Source organism: Amblyomma mixtum, chromosome 1 (genome assembly GCF_055824585.1).
Source record: "Amblyomma mixtum isolate Tamu chromosome 1, ASM5582458v1, whole genome shotgun sequence".
Classification (NCBI taxonomy): Eukaryota; Metazoa; Arthropoda; class Arachnida; order Ixodida; family Ixodidae; genus Amblyomma; species Amblyomma mixtum.
The window spans coordinates 4,072,325-4,085,310 of record NC_143012.1 but is presented as its reverse complement, the minus strand read 5'-3'; the positions used below and the strand labels follow the sequence as shown (position 1 = coordinate 4,085,310).

Below are 12,986 nucleotides of genomic sequence, written 5' to 3'. Positions count from 1 at the left end.
ATCATCGTGTGGGCTGTGTAGGCTGCCCGCACATGCAGCATAGGTTCTTGGACGAGGCGGCCAAAATCCTAGAATGCCTTGAAAATGCCCATCGTCTCTTCTCCACCACACAACGCCCTGCAAGGTGCGACAATTTGCTCCAAAGTTGCCCTCATGCAGACCTACCAACAGATCTTCATGGCTCCGGAGGACGTCTCGAAGATAGCGATAGCAACGCTCTTCAGCCTGTTCCTAGTTTCTTCACGTGCCATTTGCCCTGATGAACTCTGGACAGACGCTCCGGAGCTGCATTTTTCAAGGCCTCGACTTCTGTCATGCATACTTCGATGACCTATTCTTTGCAAGCAGTTCACCGAACGAGCATGAGGCGCACCTCCGATCTGCGTTTTGGCACTTGGCTGAGCATGGCATCTTGGACCAACGAAAACGGACATATGTGAGCTGAGTGTCCAGAAGCTGGCCTTTGTTGGACACATTATTTCAAGCTCTGGAATTCAACTTCACCCAGGCAAGGCTAAAGCTGTCGAGAAAATTCCGCGACCCAACACGCCTGAAAACCATGACGATGAGCCTGAGAGCGGGTCGAAAGTGTAAACAGTGCCCGAACATGATGGTGACTAGCCGGAGAGCGTGTTGAAAGTGAAAACAGACGTGAAGAACGAGCACTTACCTGGGCCCAAACGCCACGATGATGTGCTGGCGAGCAGGTACAAACCTTGGGTTCTGACATAGCCAATAAATGAGGAGGTGGTCTTTAGTAGCTTCCCCATAGACTTGTGCTTCTGCTCCGTTCTTCCAACAAGGACTGTTGGACGATGGGACCTGGGTTTGAGCGAAGGAGACAGAATTATTTTTTCAGAGTAAGCACATAGTTACAAAGCACAAAGTTACCAGGTGCTGCTCCTATTATGGGACATTGCGATTCAAGGAAAGAACTCATTCTCAGCTTTGATGCATCATCACATTGTCTAGGGGCAATCCTAGCATGCGTCCAAGTGATGGAACTGCAGAGAAGACAGTTCGGCAGTATCTACCGAGGAGGCTGGCTGTGGACGTCAAAAATTTTTTCCTCCTCAACTAAATTGAGCCAAATTACAATTTCTAGATTGCAAACATTGAAGTTGGTGTGTATTATGAGCCATCTCTCGTATTTTTATCTGGAGGGCCTTGATTCCTAATTTAGGTATGAATCTCAAGAAAAAAAAAAAGTACCGTGTTTAACAATATTAAGTTAATTTTAGCATAAGCTACAGCAATATAGGTGAAAGCAGGAACTATTTACTGTGGCTGAAATGTTAAGGACGTTTATGTAAAATATTTCTTAAAATGCCACAATTCCTGCTTTCTTACTGAACCAAGAAAACGCACAGAATTTTTGCATGGCTTCATTAACAAAATCAGATTAACGGGGCGCCGCGATGATTTCCTCAGTATCGGTTAATATCATCAATTAGAATCATCATGCGTTCCAGAGACCAGGGCAAAAAGAATTATTGAAATCGGAGTATGCAATCGAAAGTTATTCCACTTTGAAAATTCAAAATGAAAAGCTCAGACGAAAGCGCATTCCACTCGCCCATTTCACTCACCCAGTACCGAGATTGGGCGCTACCAATCAGAACCGCGCCTAGCGCACACGCAGCGGAAGCGTGCATCTGTAGACAGCCGCGAATTTTGACGGCGTCTGCCCCCCGTGTACGCGGCGCCGTAGTCAGGGCAGGGGCGACTAACAACAAAGGATGTTTCTTTTTTATTCGGACTGGAAGACCACCCGGGGACCTTTAACGTGCACTGACATCGCACAGATGCGGTACTCAAGAATTTCGCTTCCATGGAAATTCGACCGCCACGGCAGGTATCGAGCCCACGTCTTTCGGGTCAGCAGCCGAATGCCATAACCACTGAGCCACCGCGGCGGCTCTTTAGGTTTTTTGTTTCAATGAATTAATTGATCAAATATATACACCCCAAATTCTCTCAAGATCATCAAGCATTGGCTTTTCATTCTGAGCATTTTGACACCTTTGAACCACCATTTTCCTTTTTTTTTTTTTCATTTCTTCTATTAATCATTTGCAATGATTTCATTAACTCGTCACCGCCCACCACGCGTCAATCAATCAATAATCACTAGAACCACAAATTACCATCGTACCAATTTTTTTACGCAGCCCTCGATTATTTCCTACATGCGCTGTCGACTACTAGAACGCCAACGGCTTTTCGACCGCAAAATGGGGAAAGAGGAAAGTGAGCAAAAGGCACATGACTAAAGGCATAATAAACTAATAAAGGTGGTGTCCAACTGACGGCGGACATTGCGTCACGGCGCAGCTTTGTCACGTGAATTTGAACTTCCGGGTCTTTTCTGTCGTTTGGTTTGCGTAGGCATTGCTTGCAGACGTGCGGTTTCGGTCTTTCTTTTCTTAATACTGGCGCTCAATTGCTGGATAAAGGATGTTGTGCGCTGCCGCAACCTGCAGAAACTTCATTGCAACGGAATGCAACATGTTCCGAGTGCCATCAAGTACAGGGAACGGCAAGAACAGTGCGCCGTTGCGATCCGCTGGCAGACTGCCTGCGACGGTCAACCCTATGCTGTGCTTCGAGCATTTTGTTGGCGGCAGAGTTTGAGAACGTTACGGAAGTTGAAGAATTCGGTAAAGTAGGTTGTTTATCTCCTTGAGGAGCACCAATTTCTCGCTCGGAAGATTTCGGCTATGTGCCACAACTGTTCTCACATGACGGCGGCAGCACCGCGCGGGCTATGTTTGCAAATATATGCTGTTCGCCCTCCGTCAGTACAGCGTGACAACTTAAGATGTTAAAGGACAGGACGATTATTCCTAGACATTTGCGCTGAATGCGAGTAGCTCGAATTCATAGCTAATACTTAAGGCGTGTGTTGTTACTGCCGTCAGCTGTCGAAACGGCGACACCGCGGACACGTACGGCGGCATCTGGTTCGCTGGCACTGCTCTGGTCGCAGTGTTAAGGCATGTTTACGAGCACTTGTAAGAGTTTTAAATTGTTCTATGAGGCCATTTTCGCTAATTTCATGCTCAAACTGAAACACGTTTTCACCAGAACACTAGTCGACATGAGCACGCAGCAAGTGTCGAAAATTATAATTAAGCAACCTGTTACACATAAGTTCCCTGGTTGTGTGGACCCGCATGTTGCAGTAATGTTTCTTCGTTTCCTGTGTGCGGAGAGGGAGGCTGACAGACGAGGTGATCGCATTAGAAAGTGATAAGAATTATTAACCGCCTTTCTTTTCATACTCTGAGTCAGTAAGTTGGGAAAAGCTTCACTTCAGGATAACACAATTAAAAATAAATGGCAGCCAACATAGCCTAGCTGTTTTTCACCTTTCATTGTACAGAACTTAGTAGAATTGACATCTGAGACAAATGCTATAATAGTGAACTCTCACTGTGCAGCAAAGTGTCATTCGCACACTGTTTATGTGCTGAACATGCATATGAAGTAAATAAATGTCTACGTCTATAGCTTGCATATGTGATGCATTGCATGTTTGCATGTAGTAATATTGCACTTAATGATTGACTAATTGAGAGGTACATTGGTGATTTCAAGAAGTGCAAGATGCTACAAGGAAGGCAGAGGCTGGTCTAGTGGTCGTTGGGTTCATAACGATCAAGAGTAGTAATCATGCTATAAAATTACGTTTTTTTATTAAAAAGCCAAGGAACGCATTGTGTTCAGTCATTCCAGACTTTTTGGTATCACTAGTGTCTTAGGGATGGTTTATCAATGTGCAAGCTGTGCCGCATTGTTAACGCCAAAGCTAAAACTGGATGCAAATGCCTTTTGTTCAACATTGCACAAGACTTTGTAACAGGGACTTGTTGAAGATTCTGTAAACAACTCGTATCAAGCTTCTGTGTGTGCTGTAAAAGCTGAAGCATGATATTTTTTTTACGTTCGACCATACTATTTATTATAATTTACTATTTGTCACAAAGATCTCCTGCATTAAACTAATTTATTGCATGCTGTAGAAAATGCGCTGCGAAAGGTTTTGCAAGACAAAGATATGATGTTATACCTACAGGACAAGAAGAGTTTCTCATTAATAGCTGAGAAACTTGCTCCTCTTGCAGTTCAACAGTAAAGCTGCCCACGTCAAGAGCTTGTTCTGCTTTTGGCTCCTGTTACTTACTGTTTTGTCTTTGTGCCTGACTTTGTTTACGTTCAATAAAACTTCTTTTGGGGCTAGTTGGTGCATTTTGAATCTAAGAAAAGGAGCAGCACCAAAGCATGCAAACACAAACAAAGAAAGGAGAAGAGACAAGTGCTGTAGTGCCTGTAGTGAAGCTCTGTAGCAGGCTTTGATGCCTTGTTTTGGCTTTAGGTTTTTATTAGGAAAAACAGAAGGCAAGCTCATCTTTTGCCTAGCTGCTAGTGTTGTTACTTACCTACCTTACCTTGAACATTGTGCATACAGTGCGTAAGTTATACATCTCCACATTTCTATACATAGCTAGGCATAAACAGCTGAGGTGCCAATCATTGGCGACATCTGTCTGTACACAGGCTGGTGGTACTCCTTCAACTAGGCTCAGAGCATGAAGCACACAACAGCAAAATGGCTACAGGCTCTCCTCTGCTTTCATTGGAAGCAACATTGATTTTACATCCTTGAAGCTAGTGAATGTTCAAGAGATGACACAAAACAAAGCATTTATTTTTGTACATTTTTTTCATCTACCTAATGCAGCAACCAGCATCGGGAAATCGAGTACAGAAATTCTTAACATTCAGAGGTGCAAGTTAAATGTAAATGGCTTGTAATGTCCCACACCACCATGCAGGGTGTGAAACGCAGTGCAGTTGCAGTGCATAACTATGCATAGTCAATTTTGTTTGTGAGAAAAGTTCTTGTGCATCCACCAAAGCTGCAGTAAGTGGACGCCTCTCACTACTGGAATAGCTGCCATGTAACTTCCCATCTGGGCTCTTGGCGCACATAAGTGGAGGTTTTCAGCCACAAAGTCTCTGTGCATGCTTGTCGGGGCGTAATTCGTACAGGCAGAAAGACTACAGTAGTGCTGAAAATTCAACACATTTGTAATGCAGTTGCATTTTTGCATTACAGCTCAACTAAAATTAAATCACATGACAGAGTTGTTAAGAATGCCAGCTTCTGCAGTAATTATTCCATAAAGCATAGCAAATATGCAACGAAAGCAATTAAGCTGACAAGTACAGGAACCGACAATAAAACAGATTGTGCCCCTTGCTAAGGTTGTAAAACATTGCACAGACTTTCGAGAGGAGGAGCGACACGTGGGCAATCAGGGACGCCGTAGTAGAGGCCTCCATATTAATTGGAACCACCGGGAGTTCTTTAACGTGCGCTGACATCGCGCAACGCACGGGCGCCTTTCGCCTCCATCGGAAACGCGGCCGCCGAGTCCCGGATCGGGTACTCCGACTTAGTAGCCGAGCGCCCTAACCGCTAGGCCACCGCGGCGTGTATAGAAAAAGTACCGAAAGTCCTCCGCGGATTTGCACGGTTCAAGCTCCTTGCCGTCGTAACCACCCTGCTACAATATGCGCTCGTACGTAATGCTAGGCTGCGGTTGCTGGTAGTCCATATATTCAGCGCCTGGAAGCGCGAAACCTCTAGGAAATATGTACTCAAATATATATTTGAGAACTATGGAGCAGCCATATGATAACCGTAACAAGAAGCGGACTTTTCAGCGAGTGAATGAAGCGTCCTAAACTTCAGCGCGAACAGACGACGCACGCCGAAACATTCGCACTTACAACGCTTTTCCGCCCTTAATTCCAATACAGAACGTCGAGCGTGGGCATAATAATGCACGTAGAGCATGCTGACCTTTTTTACGACTTCATTCGCGCGTATTAACTTATTAGGAGCGATTAAGCTTGGCAAATCCGCATTTCAAGCAGAGCGCCGTACACGCGCATCTCGCCGAAAGACCCGGAAGTCAGAGTACCCAGCATGCCTTGCGGCTCGTTCAGATTGGACACCACCTTGTGAATAATATGCTCTAGAATCTTGGACAAATATTTCTACAACTGAACATAGTATCATATTAACTCTATGATAGTATCATTATAGTGTACTAGAATATGGGGTAGTAGAGCCATTTCTTTAACCTACACCAGCTACACCAGTGTAGCAAATGTCCAATACCTCCAATGAAGCACCGCTACACTGGTGTAGCTGGTGTAGATTAAAGAAATGACCCTATTGTGTTCAGGGAGGACTCGCGGCTGTCGCTGTTGATGTCGAAAGCCACGAGATGGCGCTACCAGAGCACTGTTTCGTCGGTATTTGCGTGTGTGTTTGCCGCTTCGCGTTTGATAGTGGTGTTTTTATGTGTGTATCTATCCAGCCAGGGCACCTTTGGTAGGCGCCCGCCCGTTACAAAGGGAAGGCTACATCATCATCATCATCATCATCACTGCATGCACTCCTCCCACTCCTCCCGATACGCGGCGGTGCGTTCTGTACATCGCACAGAGTGTTTTTGGTCCTTTCAAAAGCCAACACTTCAATAACGTGTCCTGTAAATGTTTGTCATTGTACATGCACGACAAATAAAATTAAATGCGATTGGACAAGACGCACACGGAAGAAAAAAAAAGAGCAGTGACTAGCAGACGGCCTCAAAACAGACAAAATTGCGGAAAAGCAGCTCCAAATTATTTTCCAATAGCTGCATTGTGTACAGGCGCAGAGAACTTACAGCGGGTACTGCTGCCGAGGAAAGTTTGAACACAAGGGTAATGAACAAACTATTGTGCATACTGCAGCGAGCAGGAAACGCGACCTCGAAATCGTGACCAATTCATGATCAGACGGCCGCGGTGGCATACTTATGAACATCGTCTGATTTTCGCATGCAGTTTTTCCTTTTCGCCCTGCCTCTCTCGACTGTTTGATGCCCTTGACAAAAAAATGAAAAGTAGCTCGGGTTATAGCAACGTCGGCACGGCGTCCAGCGTCAACTCTGGTTTCCCGCGTGGTATCCGGACTCCTAGCTCCGTTTATAACGTGAACGTAATCTCTGAGAATGCACGATGGCTCGAAGTGCGCAGTTTTCATACCGAGTACGTTTCATCCAGGGTCTTGTCTTTCCGGAGCAAATTCCGCTCCCAGATCTTCCTGCGCGCTTCATCTTTTGGAACAGCGAAAAGCGACGGCTGCTCACCTTGGTCCAATGGTAGCCTGTTGTGCACACAGGTGTAAAGCAGTGCCGTTGCCGCTGACGATTCGGCATTTCTTCACTGTTGGACGGCCAGCGGCAATTATAGCCCGAGAAAGGGATCACATGAAAAACTTTCTGTGAGCCGCGTACCACGCAACCGCGTCAATGCACGCGTACGCGTCACTTACTAGCAGACGACAACGAAAAGCTCGCCTTTTCCCCACGGCCCATGCTACAGCAGCGCCGCCGCACTTTCGACGCGCGCCGCAATGCATGGTGAGCGGCGGCGCCTGAACACACTACCCATATTCTAGTACACTATAGTATCATATATTAGCTCAATATGTAAATCCAGAGAACATACTTCTGCTCAGCGGCGCTTGCCCACTGAGCGCAGTTATTTAATTTAATTTCAGCTGCAGTGGTGGTGAAGATGATGAGTACAATTTAGTAGGTTAAGCTGCTGATAGCTCTTATTATAGAAACCATACTGGTTATACCTTGTTTGTCAAAAATGCGAATATTCATTGAAAAAAATGGGTGCAGTTGGGCGGTCCAATTGGATGCAATGGGTAAGACCAATTGGGCCCACCAGTTGGAAACCCAACTGGTCCAATTGGTTAGTCAATTTGGACCATCCAATTGGAACACCATTCCAATCTGAACCAGTTGGAAACTCAACTAGTCCAATTGGAACCATTTGGAAATTCAATTGGTTCCAATGGTTTTTTTTTTTTTACTGGGAGGTACGTCACTGTAGGCTGATAGCTAAATAAATTGACCCAGATCGGAGTATTCACTCCCGGTCGTACGCGGCGAGCACTTGATTGCACGTAATGTAAACGGCTAGAGGCATCGCAACGAACAGTCTCGTAAATGTCACCTCGAACTGCTCGAAATTTAAGCAAGCGATCACAAGCTTTGCGCCATCTGGGATTCTGAACCGACCTCTGAAGTGTAGGACGCACGTAGCCGTCATAATTAATTATCTCACTGGTGCAAGGCACCCGTACGCAATACGTAGTAATCGGTAAGAAACGTTCCTCTTCTTTACAGCAATGGCAAAAGGAATGTCCTGTGCCCTACGTTGGTACAGCGGCGATTGCCAGGCCGCTGTGCCTGCCGAGGCGAAGACGTGCTCCTCAGGGTAACCAAAAATCCGCGTCCGAGTCTTGCGAAAGTTAGCGTACATCGAGATTTGTAAAGGTAATATATGCCTATCAGTGGCAGTGAAATCTGTTTACTTTGTCATCTTAAAATTTTTACCGCCATGTGCGGAGGATATTTTTGTTCTTAAAAGAACTAATGTGCCGCTATCAGGAGGACTTGGGGATAGGGTATTTTGATTTCCCTGAACCACAGTGTTCATGAGTGCATGCATTTTTTTTTTTCATGGCTGCTGGACTTGTACATTTTCTTTTTTTTTTTTGTCTGACGTTGGCATTTTGAAAGCCTTTTATCACTTCTTCGATCTGGAGTAAAGGGGTAATAAGTAATTATCTTTCTCAATACAAAAAACATTTTCTGGCAAAATTCAACTCGACTTCAACACACTTTACTGCTAGTGATCAGATGCTGTCTAAACATGAGGAAATCATTTCCCCCATAGAAATTTATTCAAGTTACAAAAGAAAGTCATCACTCGGAGTCAGAAATGTTTTGTAGGGCACGTCATTGCATCTAACATGGCAGTACATTTAGAAGGCATGCAGTGGTTTCTTCTTTTCAGAATAACATGGGCTCAGAAAAGGGAAATGATGTGACGAGTTTACAAGCGGTTTTACAGTATGGACAAATCGACTGTACATTCCTTGACTATGCTAAAGCCTTTGACCGCAATCCACATTGCCATCCGATAGCTAAACTGTCATCCTTGCAACTCAATTCTTTAACAATTTCTTGGATAAGAAGCTTTTTATCATTTTGTAAACGATTCATTTCTATAGATAATTATTCATCCTCTTTAAATGATGTAACATTTGCCGTATCACAAGGTAGTGCAATAGGCCCATTATTGTTTCTAATTTACATCAATGACCTACCAATAAGCATTACCTCTACCGTGAGATCGTTCGCTGGCCATTGCATTGTTTTTCGCAAAATCAGCTGCGTTAATGACTTCAAACGACTATGGCTGCTGTGCAACCGCAACAGATGAGAGTTTCAAAACCTTTTGGATTTTGTTCAGTGGAGACATGATCTGCTGATAGGGTCTCGCAACTAACTGGCGTAGCTTACTCAATGCCATGCTTATACCTCCAGCTTTCCTTTTTGCTTTATGTATGAGAAATTCTTCAAAACGCACATGAAAGTCAGTGGTGTACGATGAGTGGCCACCACTAACTGGTTCGCGAAATGGCTAACATAGTGGTAAAACTGCGCATAACGCTATGATTTTGCTTATTAGGGTCCCCTTCTCAGTATTACCAGGCCTGTCTGGATGGTACAGCCTGTGACCTCTCATAGGAATGAAAGAAAGTACTAGTGAGAAAGCAGAGAAGTTTTATTTCTCATAAAATCTGCACAGCAAAACTGTTTCCAACTTGAGATTAGAAGGGATGCCTCACATTTACGATTACGATTTTGAAGGTCATCGTGACAAATGCCCAGTTTATAAGTAGGTACACCACCTTTGTACTTGGAGGCTATCGAACTGTTGCAATGGAAGTTGCAACCGCCTTCCATGCAAGCAAAAAAAAAAAAGAGCTTACAGGCACATTTCAAGCAAATAATGATAACAATAAACATTGAAAAATGAGCAAGCAGGTCTGCACTTGACACGAACAAGTTCCTTTGCCCAACCTCGAAACACAAGGAAAAATGCTGGCAGACACGCTTTAGCCACTGTCAAAATGTGAGCGCAACAGCACAGTAAACTGAACTCTAGGGCACAGAATCACAAAAAGGCAGTCCTGGCTTCTGACAAGGCCCATCTACTAGCGGCCAGCAACAAATGTAGAGGCAAAGCCACATGGCTTTCGGCCACATCACGACACAACGGTGTGCATGTTTTGATAAATGATAAACGTGCGCAGCATACACCTCCTCACAACTTTGGGGTTAAAACTGCGCAAGGGTATAAAAAACTGCTATGCATCAGAGAAAGCTTAGGACCAGATGCCTGCATTACCACATTTCACTTGTGGCCATTAGTATACACAATGAGGCTCAAAACAGAGCAAGTGCCACCGCAAGCCCTAGCATAGCTCGCATGGACTTGCCTTTATGCACCAACTGAGGCAAAACAATGACAGTGTCAACATTGCAATCCTCAGCTTGTCACAACAAATCTTAAAAAACACATTATGCTTAGTGCAGAAATCATCGCAGCAAACAAGCCGCTTCTTGGCAACCAACAGTCTTTACCATTGTCGCACAGCACAGATATGAAAAAATAAAAATAAAGAGGGACCAGCAAGATAAATCAAGCATGGCAAACCTGCACATCACAATAAACTATGACTCCAACATGTTCAACAGACTTCTTCAGCCATTCAATGAGTATCTGCCATGCTGAGAAATGGTAGGTGGCTATTGCAGCATTAAATGGAACGATATAGCACAGTGACTAGTCTAAGATGCACGCACAATGCTAAATGCATAACGAAGCAGATTTTACGATTTGAAGAGGTAGCCCCGTGAGTTATACATTGAGTGAATAGAGGGAAAGTAAAAACCAACACTGTGGTCTGAAACAAAGCAAGCTATAGTTTCAACCCTCGTAGGGCCTTCCAAGCCCTTCCACGAAAGCTGCTCAACAAATTAAAGCACACAACTGCACCATGCATCTGCCTTATCTTGGTTGCCATCATACACAGGCAGCCCAATTTCCTTTGTGTAACAAAAAGAAAATGCAAGGCACAGATGGCAGTCACTCCGCACAGGATCCGTTCCCTTGTAACACATCAAAAGACAAATGCCCGCTCTTGCGGGCATATACACACCTGTCACACCAGGAGTCCGAATCTGCAGTTCCTCCGATTCTAAGCAGAATTACTATCGCAACAGCCAGTCAGCGTAAATAGGCATTTCTCTGCATGTAAAAATTCTGTTTGACTGACAGGCATAATGGCACAGCCAGATGCCACATTTAAACAGCACCTGCAACTGACTAACATCACAAAACACTAGCAAACATCTTACAGTAGTTGCTATGCACAGAATTTAATAGATTGTAGAAACATGCTTTTGACATTCTACATAACTTAAGACTAGAAAAATAAAATACGGTGAACTCTCAGCAACTTGAGTGCCTATAGCCGCACGGTGCAACTGAAAGAAGACACTTTCAAGAGCTCAGTTATTACCTTTCGTGTCCGTGTAGTCCTTCAGTGACTACTTGGCAGTGACAAGCCAAGCAAACCCCAAAACACACGCTAGAGATTGTTATTGCCGCCCTCAAATGCGTGGTACTCACAGTCACAAAAGCTTTTCGCACCACCGGCAACTAATTTCTGAGATGAAAAATGCAAAGGCAACAATGTTGCAAGCCAGTCCAAAGCAAGGAGTGAACATTTTTTCTTATTCGCTATCGTAATACCAGTCTTCTTCGCATCGGCGCCCCACCAAACATGTGTCCATAAAGCAAAACGAGATGTTCCAGCGTTGCATCTAAAACTGCTCCAAGTTATGCATGATGCTGCTTCAAGGACTATTCGGCTTCATCCTTGTCCGCTGCTGGCTGTTTCCACTCGATACTGTCGGTAGCATTCTCTCTGCACCAAACGCACAAAAAAAAGGACTTACAAAAAAATAAAAATAGAGCACTCCTTGCCCTACATGCACATTTGCACAATTCCATCTAAGAAATGTAAGACAGGAAAGGATAAGAAACACTACTAGAAACAGAACTATAAATAACTTGCTAGGGTGGACTAGACACCTTATTTCCTATTCTTATGTATTATGTAAGTTATAAACAATCCTTATGTTAAACAATAGTAACAGTTGAATGTGGTCCAGTCTTATCTGGTTTTCTAGATGCAATAACCGAAAAGACTCTGAAAAGCAAACACACGTTACATATGGTGCTTTCTGGAACGTCAAGTTCCATCAATGCAAGCATGCGCCATGCACATTTACTACCATCCAACCTGACGTGTCACACATTGCCACAATTATTTCCAATCCAAATTAAATTGAAACCAGTCAGGTGCAGTGATTCACTTTCGAATATTTGCTACAGAGCTGCGATAGAGTAGAAATTTAAATCAGAGTCACTCAAGTTTTTAAACTGGAGGCCATGAAAATTTATGCTAACCTACAGCGACACTATATACTTCTCGTACAAGGACTACTGCTCACTTACTGCATTTACTCGAGTGTCATACTAGTTCGTTTACCAAGAATAGAAAAGAAAAGTCACTCCTTTTGCTATAATTGATTATTATGCATGGCCGTATTTACTCGCATACTGGCGGATGCATTGCATAAGGTGGCCCGCAACTTGAAGGAAACGAAAAAAGGTGGAATGCCATATGGGTGGACTCAATGGAAGCTCTAAGCTGCAAATATTCAACCAAGGCGGCTGACCCCTGCAGCATTCATCTCAGCAGTACTAGCACAGTCCGAGATGGCACATTTGCGCACCGGGCATGAATTCAATGCTTTGTCTAAAGGAATGCATGATAGAAAAGACAGGAAGTAAAGGCCTTCATTTCACTCTACTAACTTTTGGAAGACAACCTCAAAGTCGGCAGTGCCGCTGATGAATGTGCCAAAGTCTTGGTGTTGCTAGTGCACGCGAAACGACAGCTCTCGCTGCTTTACTTTGTA

The 12,986-nt window shown here is 44.2% G+C and overlaps 1 protein-coding gene across 3 annotated transcripts in view; it reads right to left on the bottom strand.

The window, feature by feature from the left end:
• Positions 1-9,693: 9,693 nt before the first annotated feature.
• The window catches only part of LOC149365290 (uncharacterized), a 52,021-nt gene continuing 48,728 nt past the window's right edge, over positions 9,694-12,986 (bottom strand). For all 3 annotated transcript variants that reach the window (XM_089541835.1, XM_089541828.1, XM_089541843.1), the window contains one exon: positions 9,694-11,926. In XM_089541835.1, the coding sequence (XP_089397961.1) occupies positions 11,863-11,926 (64 nt within the window). In that variant the 3' untranslated portion in view covers positions 9,694-11,862. The remainder of the gene's footprint in view (positions 11,927-12,986) is intronic.